Source organism: Halichoerus grypus, chromosome 7, assembly GCF_964656455.1.
Source record: "Halichoerus grypus chromosome 7, mHalGry1.hap1.1, whole genome shotgun sequence".
Taxonomy (NCBI): domain Eukaryota; kingdom Metazoa; phylum Chordata; class Mammalia; order Carnivora; family Phocidae; genus Halichoerus; species Halichoerus grypus.
The window spans coordinates 152,467,228-152,480,655 of NC_135718.1; the positions used below are offsets into that span (position 1 = coordinate 152,467,228).

The window sequence follows — 13,428 nt, forward strand, 5'->3', positions numbered from 1 at the left end:
GGTAGCTCTTCTGGGGATATGGAGAGTGCAAATCTATCTGCAGTGACTGAATTTCTCTTTACTGGCTTCCCCGAGCTCCAGGATGGTGGCCTCCTATACTTTTTTCCTTTATTTTTCATCTACAACTTTATTGTGATTAAGAACCTGTTGATCTTCTTTGCTGTGAGACTGGACACCCATCTCCACAAGCCCATGTACAATTTCATCAGCATCTTCTCCTTCCTGGAGATCTGGTACACCACAGCCACCATCCCTAAGATGCTCTCCAACCTCATCAGTGAGAAGAAGACCATCTCTTTTATTGGCTGCCTCTTGCAGATGTACTTCTTCCATTCACTTGGAAACCCTGAAGGAGCCTTGCTGACTGTCATGGCCATTGACAGGTACCTCACCAACTGTAACCCACTCCGCTCCCCGACCATCATGACCCCCCAACTACGCGCTCAGCTCTCTGCAGGCTCTTGTGTCTTTGGTTTTCTCATCCTTCTACCTGAGATTGTGTGGATTTCTACCCTGCCTTTCTGTGGCCCCAACCAAATCCACCAGATCTTCTGTGATTTCACACTGTTATTACATTTAGCCTGTATGGATGCCTCTGTGATCTTAGTGCAAGATGTGATTCATGCTCTGGCCATTCTGATAACAGGTCTGATTATTTCTCTTTCTTACATCAGAATTGTCATCGTGATCCTGGGCTTTCCTTCAGTGGAGGGTCGTAAAAAGGCCTTCTCCACCTGTGCTGCCCACATTGCTGTTTTCCTGCTATTTTTTGGCAGTGTGGTCCTCATGTATCTCAGATTCTCTGCCACGTATACCCCATTTTGGGATGCTGCCATCGCTCTAACCTTCTCTGTCCTTGCTCCCTTTTTCAATCCCATAATATACAGCCTGGGAAATAAGGATATGAAAGATGCTATTAAGAAGATCTTTTGCCCTCAAAAGGTATTTAATGTATCTGGTAGGTGGTTTAGACAGGAGTCCTCTATACAAATGGAGCTTCTTCACAAAATATTGACCCCACAAACTCTAGAACTTAAAACAATTACACAATTAGTCCAAATTTCTTCTCCAGGAGCTGGTAAGTAGACTGACGAAGTTCTCTGAGGACTTACAGAGATGACCAACAGACAAATTCCACTCCTTGTTTTTTAGGATCAGTGGACTGTTTTCTTTCTTGTATCTCCCATTTTGTTTGATTTTAAAGATGTTATTATTTATTTATTTATTTATTTATTTATTTATTTATTTATAGAAAGACAGAGAGAGTGAGGGAGGAGCAGAGTGGGGAGAGAGGGAGAGAAGCAGACTCCCTACTGAACGCAGAGCCCCACGCCGGACTTGATCTCACCACCCCAAGATCATGACCCTAGCTGAAACCAAGAATCAGAGGCTTAACTGACTGAGCCACTCAGGACACCCCATGTTTGTTTGATTTTAATTTATTCTTTTATTTTAAAATGATTAATTGTATAAATATTAATAATACTCACAGGTATTGCCTTTTTTGATACAATCTCTTTACAAACCTCCCAGTTACATGATGGAACCCGTCACTCCCCATGACACTAAGGTGACTTGTCGAAGTTCTTTTAGGGAGTTATTGGACATTAAGCAGAAGCAAAGTTCCTGGCACCCAGACCATAGACTTGATCCCCTATCTTTGTTTCCTTTCTAGTCAGCCTTGTTGGTATTTTGAGATCTATGTACTGGTGTGCTTTGCATGTGATGCTGTCATGAACCCAGGCATCACAGACTGTATTTAGTATTATGTTAATTACTATAAAGAGAAGTTGAGTAGATCAGATCCCTACCCATGAGAACTTACCATCTTATGTAGGATCAGTGTGAGAGTATTAAAACATAATAAATGCATATATTTACTTTATAGTCAATGACATTTACTGATGATTTAATTAATCTAATAACTTGTCTGTTTTCCTACCATATCAGTGCTAAGATATATAATTTGTGTAGTAGTTTTAATATAAAACTATGTGACTTGGTAATAAATATTTTAGAACTCAAAATTATATGCTAAAATTTATTCATGTTTCTACAAAGTACTTATACCAATTCAGTTTAAATATGGCAAAATATTTCACTGATTGGATATAAAATTATTTCTCTCTTTTGAACCTCTGTATTGTTTCCTATAACCATTTTTATAAATATGGCAATTATCATTTTTTGCATAAACTTCTTGCCATTTTCAAAAACTTCTTTCAAAATGAATTTCAAGAAACTGACTTATTAAAGTAAGATGTGCAAATATGTTTATAGCTATTGGTAAAGGTATTGTTTTTGCAAAGGTTGCACTAGTAATGCATTAATGTGGCACTTTCAATATAACTTTAATAGCAACTGATATGATTAAATAAGAAGCCTTGTTATTCTGTGGAGCTGTCAGTTCTATCACTGACAAGTTGAAACTGCAGTAGGACTATAATAGAGTGATAAATTTCAGTGGTAAATTGAGTTATTAGTCCTGGTTCTTCACATCCCTATAACAGAATTATAACTCCACAAATTTGCAATGAGTGGATTCATGGTGGGTAGAGTATACTTCCCTGCCCCACAACTTTGGATCAGCGTTTTTCATTATTTGACAATTGGGATGTCAATGGACGTTCCTGAGATCAAATCTGTGCCCTTGTAGTTGGGTTTCCTCCCAGTAGCTGCTTCCCTTGCAGCATTGGACCGATGAGGCCATGTGCCTGAGAGTCCCTGGTTCAGAGAATGAGAGACATGTGGAGCTGACCTGAACCGAACCTGCCTGAAACCTGGCATCTGGAGTCCAGAACCAGAGCCCTGAGTCAGGAGTCCAGCGTAACTCATCTTGTTGTAGCTGATGAACATACTTACGAGTATGAGGCTAAATGATTATTGTTTTAATATCTGCTGTGCATGGGCTTTGTCTAACATTGTACCAGCCTGGGATGGCAGAAATGTAATAACTGTGATTATTATCTGAATCTTGTTTTTTTAAAAATTTTTTATTGTTATGTTAATCACCATACATTACATCATTAGTTTTTGATGTAGTGTTCCATAATTCATTGTTTGTGCATAACACCCAGTGCTCCATGCAGAACGTGCCCTCTTTAATACCCATCCCCAGGCTAACCCATCCTACCACCCCCCTCCCCTCTAGAACCCTCAGTTTGTTTTTCAGAGTCCATCGTCTCTCATGGTTCATCTCTCCCTCCGATTCCCCCCCTTCACTCTTCCCCTCCTGCTATCTTCTTCTTCTTCTTCTTCTTTTTTTTTTCTTAACATACATTGCATTATTTGTTTCAGAGGTACAGATCTGTGATTCAACAGTCTTGCACAATTCACAGTGCTCACCATAGCACATACCCTCCCCAATGTCTCTCACCCAGCCACCCCATCCCGCCCACCCCAACCCCCACTCCAGCAACCCTCAATTTGTTTCCTGAGATTAAGAATTCCTCATATCAGTGAGGTCATATGATACATGTCTTTCTCTGATTGACTTATTTTGCTCAGCATAACACCCTCCAGTTCCATCCACGTCATTGCAAATGGCAAGATCTCATTCCTTTTGATGGCTGCATAATATTCCATTGATAATATATACCACCTCTTCTTTATCCATTCATCTGTCGATGGACGTCTTGGCTCTTTCCACAGTTTGGCTAATGTGGACATTGCTGCTATAAACATTGGGGTGCCCGTACCCCTTCGGATCACTACATTTGTATCTTTGGGGTAAATACCCAGTAGTGCAATTGCTGGATCGTATGGTAGCTCTATTTTCAACTTTTTGAGGAACCTCCGTACTGTTTTCCAGAGTGGCTGCACCAGCTTGCATTCCCACCAGCAGTGTAGGAGTGTTCCCCTTTCTCCGCATCCCCACCAACATCTGTCATTTCCTGACTTGTTAATTTTAGCCATTCTGACTGGTGTGAGGTGGTAGCTCATTGAGGTTTTGATTCGGATTTCCCTGATGCCGAGCGACGTTGAGCACTTTTTCATGTGTCTGTTGGCCATTTGGATGTTTTCTTTGGAAAAATGTCTGTTCATGTCCTCTGCCCATTTCTTGTTTGGATTCTTTGTTCTTTGGGTGCTGAGTTTGATAAGTTCTTTATAGATTTTGGATACTAGCCCTTTATCTGTTATGTCATTTGCAAATAACTTCTCCCATTCTGTCGGTTGTCTTTTCGTTTTGTTGACTGTTTCTTTTGCTGTGCAGAAGCTTTTTATCTTGATGAAGTCCCAATAGTTCATTTTTGCCGTTGCTTCCCTTGCCTTTGGCGATGTTTCCAGGAAGAAGTTGCTACGGCTGAGGTTGAAGAGGTTGCTGCCTGCCTTCTTCTTTAGGATTTTGATGGACTCCTGTCTCACATTGAGCTCTTTCAACCATTTGGAGTCTGTTTTTGTGTGTGGTGTAAGGAAATGGTCCAGTTTCATTCTTCTGCATGTGGCTGTCCAATTTTCCCAACACCATTTGTTGAAGAGACTGTCTTTTTTCCACTGGACATTTTTTTCCTGCTTTGTCAAAGATTAGTTGACCATAGAGTTGAGGGTCCATTTCTGGGCTCTCTATTCTGTTCCATTGATCTATGTGTCTGTTTTTGTGCCAGTACCATACTGTCTTGATGATGACAGCTTTGTAATAGAGCTGGAAGTCCGGAATTGTGATGCCGCCAGCTTTGCTTTTCTTTTTCAACATTCCTCTGGCTATTCAGGGTCTTTTCTGGTTCCATACAAATTTTAGGATTGTTTGTTCCAGCTCTGTGAAAAAGTGGATGGTATTTTGATGGGGATTGCATTGAATGTGTAGATTGCTCTAGGTAGCATTGACATCTTCCCAATATTTGTTCTTCCAACCCATGAGCATGGAACGTTTTTCCATTTCTTTGTGTCTTCCTCAATTTCTTTCATGAGTATTTTATAGTTTTCTGAGTACAGATCCTTTCCCTCTTTGGTTAGATTTATTCCTAGGTATCTTATGGTTTTGGGTGCAATTGTAAATGGGATCGACTCCTTAATTTCTCTTTCTTCTGTGTTGTTGTTGGTATATAGGAATGCCACTGATTTCTGTGCATTGATTTTATATCCTGCCACTTGACTGAATTCCTGTATGAGTTCTAGCAGTTTTGGGGAGTCTTTTGGGTTTTCCACATAAAGTATCATATCATCTGCCAAGAGTGAGAGTTTGACTTCTTCTTTGCCAATTTGGATGCCTTTGAATTCTTTTTGTTGTCTGATTGCTGTGGCTAGGACTTCTAATACTATGTTGAATAGCAGTGGTGATAGTGGACATCCCTGCCGTGTTCCTGACCTTAAGGGGATAGCTTTCAGTTTTTCCCCATTGAGAATGATATTCGCTGTAGGTTTTTCATAGATGGCTTTTATGATATTGAGGTATGTACCCTCTATCCCTATACTCTGAAGAGTTTTGATCAAGAAAGGATGCTGTACTTTGTCAAATGCTTTTTCTGCATCTATTGAGAGGATCATATGATTCTTGTTCTTTCTTTTGTTAAGGTATTGTATCACATTGATTGATTTGCGGATTTGCAGATGTCACCTTGCAGCCCAGGGATAAATCCCACTTGGTCATGGTGAATAATCCTTTTAATATACTGTTGGATCCTATTGGCTAGTATTTTGGTGAGAATTTTTGCATCCATGTTCATCAAAGATATTGGTCTGTAAGTCTCCTTTTTGATGGGGTCTTTGTCTGGTTTGGGGATCAAGGTAATGGTGGCCTCATAAAATGAGTTTGGAAGTTTTCCTTCCATTTCTATTTTTTGGAACAGTTTCTGAAGAATAGTTATTAATTCTTCTTTAAATGTTTGGTAGAATTCCCCTGGGAAGCCATCTGGCTCTGGGCTTTTGTTTGTTGGGAGATTTTTGAGGACTGCTTCAATCTCCTTAGTGGTTATAGGTCTGTTCAGGTTTTCTATTTCTTCCTGGTTTAGTTTTGGTAGTTGATACATCTCTAGGAATGCATCCATTTCTTCCAGGTTATCTAATTTGCTGGCATAGAGTTGCTCATAATATGTTCTTATAATTGTTTGTATTTCTTTGGTGTTGATTGTGATCTCTCCTCTTTCAGTCATGATTTTCTTGATTTGGGTCATTTCTCTTTTCTTTTTGATAAATTTGGCCAGAGGCTTATCAATCTTGTTAATTCTTTCAAAGAACCAGCTCTTAGTTTCATTGATCTGTTCTACTGTTCTTTTGGTTTCTATTTCATTGATTTCTGCTTTGATCTTTATTATTTCTCTTCTCCTGCTGGGTTTAGGCTTTATTTGCTGTTTTCTATCTAGCTCCTTTAGGTGTAGGGTTAGGTTGTGTATTTGAGACCTTTCTTGTTTCTTGAGAAAGGCTTGTATTGCTATATATTTTCCTCTTAGGACTGCCTTTGCTGCATCCCAAAGATTTTGAACAGTTGTGTTTTCATTTTCATTAGTTTCCATGAATTTTTTAAATTCTTTTTTAATTTCCTGGTTGACCCATTCATTCTTTAGTAGGATGCTCTTTAGTCTCCATGTATTTGAGTTCTTTCTGACTTTCCTCTTGTGATTGAGTTCTAGTTTCAAAGCATTGTGGTCTGAAAATAGGCAGGGAATGATCCCAATCTTTTGGTACTGGTTGAGACCTGATTTGTGACCTAGGATGTGATCTATTCTGGAGAATGTTCCATGGGCACTAGAGAAGAATGTGTATTCCGTTGCTTTGGGATGGAATGTTCTGAATATGTCTGTGAAGTCCATTTGGTCCAGTGTGTCATTTAAAGTCTTTATTTCCTTGTTGATCTTTTGCTTAGATGATCTGTCCATTTCAGTGAGGGGGGTGTTAAAGTCCCCCACTCTTATTGTATTGTTGTCAATGTGTTTGTTTGTTTTTGTTATTAATTGCCTTATATAATTGGCTGTTCCCATGTTAGGGGCATAGATATTTACAATTGTTAGATCTTCTTGTTGGATAGACCCTTTAAGTAGGATATAGTGTCCTTCCTCATCTCTTATTACAGTCTTTGGTCTAAAATCTAATTTGTCTGATATAAGGATTGCCACCCCAGCTCTCTTTTGATGTCCATTAGCATGGTAGATGGTTTTCCTCCCCCTCACTTTCAATCTGGAGGTGTCTTTGGGTCTAAAATGAGTCTCTTGCAGACAGCATATCGATGGGTCTTGTTTTTTAATCCAATCTGATAGCCTGGGTCTTTTGATTGGGGCATTTAGCCCATTTACATTCAGGGTAACTATTGAAAGATAGGAATTTAGTGCCATTGTATTGCCTGTAAGGTGACTGTTACTGTATATTGTCTGTGTTCCTTTCTGGTCTATGTTGTTTTTAGGCTCTCTCTTTGCTTAGAGGACCCCTTTCAATATTTCTTGTAGGGCTGGTTTGGTGTTTGCAAATTCCTTTAGTTTTTGTTTGTCCTGGAAGATTTTTATCTCCCCTTCTATTTTCAATGACAGCCTAGATGGATATAGTATTCTTGGCTGCATATTTTTCTCATTTAGTGCTCTGAATACATCATGCCAGTCCTTTCTGGCCTGCCAGGTCTCTGTGGATAGGTCTGTTGCCAATCTAATGTTTCTGCCATTGTAGGTTACAGATCTCTTATCCCGAGCTGCTTTCAGGATTTTCTCTTTGTCTCTGAGACTCGTAAGTTTTACTATTAGATGTTGGGGTGTCGACCTATTTTTATTGATTTTGAGAGGGGTTCTCTGTGCCTCCTGGATTTTGATGCCTGTTTTCTTCCCCAAATTAGGGAAGTTCTCTGCTATAATTTGCTCCAATATACCTTCTGCCCCTCTCTCTCTTTCTTCTTCTTCTGGGATCCCAATTATTCTAATGTTGTTTCGTCTTATGGTATCGCTTATCTCTCGATTTCTGCCCTCGTGATCCAGTAGTTGTTTATCTCTCCTCCTCTCAGCTTCTTTATTTTTCATCATTTGATCTTCTATCTCACTGATTCACTCTTCTGCCTCATTTATCCTAGCAGTTAGCACCCCCATTTTTGATTGCACCTCATTACTAGCCTTTTTGATTTCGACGTGGTTAGATTTTCGTTATTTTATTTCTCCAGAAAGGGTTTCCCTAATAACTTCCATGCTTTTTTCAAGCCCAGCTAGTGTCTTTAAAGTCATGATTCTGAACTCTAGATCCGACATCGTACTAATGTCCGTAGTGAGTAAGTCCCTGGCAGTTGGTACTACCTCTTGTTCTTTTTGTTGAGGTGATTTTTTCCCTCTTGTCATTTTATCCAGAGGAGAATAGGTGAATGAGAGAACAAAATGGTAACAGGGTAACAACGTCCCCAGAAAATATACTCTAAACAAATCAGAAAAGACCTGAAGCCGGGGGAAAAGAAAGGGAAAGAAAGAAAAAAGAAAAAGAAAAAAAAGAAAAAGATAAAGATAAAAACAAACAAAAACAGAATAAGCAAAAAAAAAAAAAACAGAATATGATCAAATATGATCAGGCTCTTGCATAGATCAGTGCCACACACTAGATTTTGGGTGTATTTTAGTCTGTTAGAAGAAAGTGCCTCCCAAAATTTTAAAGGAAGAAAAACTTATATATGTACAAAAATAAGGGTTGATATGATGAAGGGATGGAATATGACTGTAAAGATGAAAATTATAAAAAATGTTATAAAAGGAATTGATAAGAAGTTGTTTGAGAAAAGAAAGAAGAGAATTTAAAAAAAAAAGAAAAAGAAAGGGAGAGAATGTGATCAGGCAGGAGACTAGAACAAAGCCATACACTAGAGATTTAGGGTATATTTTGACCTGTTAGAAGAAACTGTATCTCAAAATTTTAAAGAGAGAACAACTTATATATATATGTCAAAAATAAGGGTAACTACTATGAAGGGATAGAATATGACTCTAAAAATGAAAAACAAAAATGTTTTTTAAAAAAAAGATTGATAAGATGTTGGCTGAACAAGGGAAAAAGAAAAATTAAAAAAAAAGTTATAAAATAATTAACTTTGAAAGACTACAGAATCATGGTAAAAAAGCCATGGATTCTATGTGCAGTATTCCCCTAGCGCTGGAGTTCTGCCGTTCTCACTGATCGGTAAACTTGGTCTTGGCTGGCTGTTCTCACTGATCTTCTGGGGGAGGGGCCTGTTGCCGTGGTTCCCAAATGTCTCTGCCGGAGGCGGAATTGCCCCGCCCTTGCCGGTCCGGCTAAGTAATCTGCTCGGGTTTGCTCTCGGGAGCTTTTGTTCCCTGCAAGCTTTCCGTACAGCTTTGGAGGCGGAGAGTGAAAATGGCGGCCTCCCAGTCTCCGCCCCAGAGGAGCCGAGAACTCGGGCCCCGCTCCTCAGCGAGCCCCCAGAGAAAAGCCGTCAGTCACTCCCGTCTCCCCGGTCTCCGGCCACACTCCGCGCTCACCCGGCCTGTGACCGCGCCTTTCTATCTGGCACCCGACCCCAGGTGGAGTCCCCAAACCCAGCAGATCCCCGCGGTGCGCTCCCGCACCTCTCCTCCTGGGGCAAGAAGGTGAGTCTCCCCGGATCTGCCGCTTGTTGGGTCCCTGCTGGAGGAGCAGTGGCCCGACTGTGCCGCGGATCACAGTTTATGACAACCCCAAGCTGAGCGCCCGCGCCTGGGCTCCGTCTCTGCAGCCGGCTTCCTTGCTCCGATCCCTGGGAGCTCTGCCGCACTCAGGCACCCCTGGTCTTTCTGTGACCCCGAGGGTCCTGAGACCACACTGTCCCGCGAGGGTTCCACCCCCCGCTTAGCCACCGGAGTGATGTCCCTCAGCGGAGCAGACTTCTAAAGGTTCCGATATTGTGCTCCGTGGCTCTGTCACTTGCCAGAAGCGGCCGACGGAGGCCCCTCCCCCGCCGTCTATCCTCCGAATATCGCCTCGGATTCACTTCTCCGCACATCCTACCTTCCAGAAAGTGGTCGCTTTTCTGTTCAGAGAGTTGTTGCTATTCTTTTCTTCGATCTCCTGTTGAGTTCGTAAGTATTCAGAATGGTTTGATCCCTATCCAGCTGAATTCCTGAGACCAGACGAAATCTAGGTCTCCTACTCCTCTGCCATCTTGCTCCGCCCCCTTATTATCTGAATCTTAAGATCTTCTTTTGGTTTTAAGTATTTTAGAATTGTATTGCTAATTAGTTTTTTAAATAATTCTATCATTTTCAGAAAGATTTCTTGCATCGGATGTGTAGTTACTTAACCATGCTGCCTGTCTGTGTGTATGTGCGAATGCGTGTGTGTGTGTGTGTGTGTGTGTGTGTGTATGAAAGAAATTTTACACATGAAAGGGATTTTTGATCGTTTAGAAACAGAGCAAGTGCTAAAGACCTGAACCTGTGAAGACAGGGTGTGGGGAGATTTAGGAGAGTCATTCTTTGGAAGTTACATTCTCTTTTCTATACATTGTCTTCATCATTTTTGTGGCTTATAGTCATCTTGCACTTGATCAGTGCTTGAAAATAAAGTCATAGCATTAAAAATCTTTTAAGATTTTTCAATACAATTTCAAAAAATTTCAATACAAATAAAATTTCAGTACAAAAGCTCTTCAAACCATGTGAAAATAAGAAATAATGCACAACACATTGAAGCATTGTAGAGAATCTCCTTTTTTATTCTTATTGCTTGCTGTATGTACATAAGCAAAATGCTTTGTGTTAGTCCAAACACAGCACAAAATTCATAAGAATTCTCTATGCTGGTCTCTAACTAGAAACCTCTCTGTTAGGTAAATTGGTGTGTCTTTGTCTGAAGCCATAATGCCATTCCTTATTGCATATTTATTCATTTATTCTGGGTGAGAAAAATCATTATACTTAAAGAAAAAGAGTTCTCTAAAAAAACAAGAAAATAGAAAAAAAGCTTAGAAGAAAATCAGCAACTGTTCTAGAGAAGTAATTTAAAAGAAGATAAGGCTCATATTGTAAGTCTCCATAATTACATAAAGAGATGCTTAAACTCTTTATTAAGGCTCAGTGTTGGAGGGGGTGTAGAGACAAAGAAACATACATACCGAGCTGTGAATGTAAACTGGGGTAGCCATTCTTCAGAAAAAAATTGGTAGAACTTAAACTGAAGTGTATCCTCTCTAGTAATCCTGCTCCTAGGAATATGTCCCAAAGACATTCTACACATGTTAATAAATCCACATGTGTGAAGATGTTGTTTGGGTGTTGGGAAGTTGGAAGCAATCTGTGACCTATTATGGGAAAAAGAGATACTTAAAATATGATGAGTGAATACTTTGGAGGGTCATATAGGTGTTAGATACTATAAACTTAATGAACACAGAGAAACATAAGTAACTAAAAAATAATGCTGACTGAAAAAAAACAGCAATGCAATGAAATCAATTCAATACAATTGGTGTAAACAGGAAGTACATGTAGATAAAATACAAATGCATGTTTTACAAGAAAACATACATACAGAAGATATCTTAGAATTAGAGTTAAATAAATCAAAATAGATGTATATGGAAAAAATAGGAGGAAGAATGAATATAAAGGAAAATAAATAAAAATAAATCTACATTTAGATGTATTTCTTTCTTTATTTTTTTTTCAACAAAACAGATCACAGCCATTAGTGTTACATTTTCTGAGTTAACAATACATTTGTTTATGTCTCTCCAAGTCACAGCACAGAGATCTATGATTTCCACATAAAATAACTGCAGCATAATATTTTGTATTATGGTCGTCCCTTCTGTTACTCATTTAATCCCTACTGCTGCAAATTTGAGTTTATTTCAATCACTTTTAATCATAGACAAGGTCACAGTATAAAACCACATATAAGTTTGCACATTGCAATATTGTTGTAAGATTACTTCCTGGAAATATAGCTGCAATATTCAATAGTATTCAGGATTTAAAAATGAAATAGATAATGCCAAATCACCATTCTAAATATTGTAAAAATTTATACAGCCAGCAACACTGAGGGCTTATATTTCAACACATTACCACATGCAATGTATATTACTCATTGTATTCTTTGCCAGTCTAAGCAGACAAAACAAAGCAAAATAAATGCGAAGTACATTTATTTGAGAATCACTGGAATAATTTATTTAATAATTTATTAATATTTAATAACCAGAGCAGCTCTTTTCTGTTGCTCTCTTTAACTCTTAATTATTATGTGTTGACAGTTTTTCCATTGAGCCCTTTGTTTTATAAAATTTCATATACTTTCATATTACAATTTCATATAATTTATGAAATAGTGGTTTTTTCAATAAATCTAAAATGACTGGAACTATATAAGTTTCTTAGACATGACATCATATACTACTTGAAGGCAACCATTATCTGAGTTTGGAATTGATGATACAGAATTAAATGTCATTGTGGGTTTCCAAGTAAATGTGTTTCTATGTAATAATCAATATCTTTCACGGAGTCTCATAAGTACAATGCTTAAAATTATGTAGGATTTCAAATTCCAGATTAATTTTCAGAGTAATATTTTAAAGTGAGAAGGATATAGCCGATGCTGTTGGCTCAGTTGTCTAATCCAAGACCCATTGCTAAACCTATTATTCTTTGCCCACCTCTGTTAAGGGGGTCTCACCATTGAGATATTGGCAACAATTTGCTAGGATTTCTGGGAGAGCTTTTGCTGATGGACTCTCAGTCACACAGTTTTCTGCCCTGAGTATGCAAATGATACCTGGTACTTAGAGATTTACTTTGCAACCATAAGGAAAAGTCCAAGAGAATGACTTGTCAATTTGGGATCAAATAAGCAAAGAACATTCCTAACTGATACAAGTATGCATTATCGTTTAATTATAAAGTAAGAATCAATAAGCAGTCATCTTTTGAAGTACGATGTTAGCATCAAGTTGAACTTTCTAATATGAACATGCAATTTTTAGGAAAATATGTTTTTAGCTGCCAATTCCCATGTAAAATATACTAAAAGGAAAAAAAAAGTAATTTCCTAAAATTCAGATTTGGGTTTCTAATTGTTGTTTTCAGTAACAAAACCAGAACTTTTTAAAGAAGAGCTTATTCCACAACACGGGGAAGGAGAAATTCACAGAGAGAATGGAATATCTTGTGGCTTAAGAGCAAGGTTACGTTTTCCTAAATTTGGCTTACTGGCCTGGAAATAAGTAATCAGGATGTAAGTTCAGATCTCACTTTTCATTGTTCCACCAATTTCCCCCCTCTGCTGTATCAGCTTCCTTCAAATCTGAGTCTTGGATTTTCAGCATTTTGATTCAATTAAAAGCCAATCCAACCAGAAGTATCACAGAAAAAGGAAGCTTATAAAAATACATTTATTCCAATGCCTCAGGCTCCCAGCCTATCTCATTTATCTGGGATTGAAGTTGCCCAGAACTGGGGTTCTCCTAACTGCCAGGCTGAACTGTTTTTCCTAATTGAAGCCATTACGGGAATGATTGTTTTCTTATCTTAATTAGTCTAT

The 13,428-nt window shown here is 38.7% G+C and overlaps 1 protein-coding gene across 1 annotated transcript; it reads left to right on the plus strand.

Moving 5' to 3' along the window:
- On the plus strand, window positions 1-2,880 carry LOC118521346 (olfactory receptor 6K3-like). The gene is made up of 2 exons (XM_078078677.1): window positions 1-958; window positions 2,846-2,880. Exons 1-2 carry the CDS (start codon window positions 19-21, stop codon window positions 2,878-2,880), a joined length of 975 nt encoding a protein of 324 aa, XP_077934803.1. The 5' UTR covers window positions 1-18.
- The last annotated feature ends 10,548 nt before the right edge of the window (window positions 2,881-13,428 follow it).

What these genes read in the sequence shown, in the direction of transcription:
- LOC118521346 (XM_078078677.1), top strand. Translation starts at nt 19, where the DNA reads ATGGAGAGTGCAAATCTATCTGCAGTGACTGAATTTCTCTTTACTGGC. An exon ending in AAAGGTATTTAATGTATCTG is followed by an intron (nt 959 to 2,845) that starts GTAGGTGGTTTA and finishes ATCTTGTTGTAG; the next exon opens with CTGATGAACATACTTACGAG.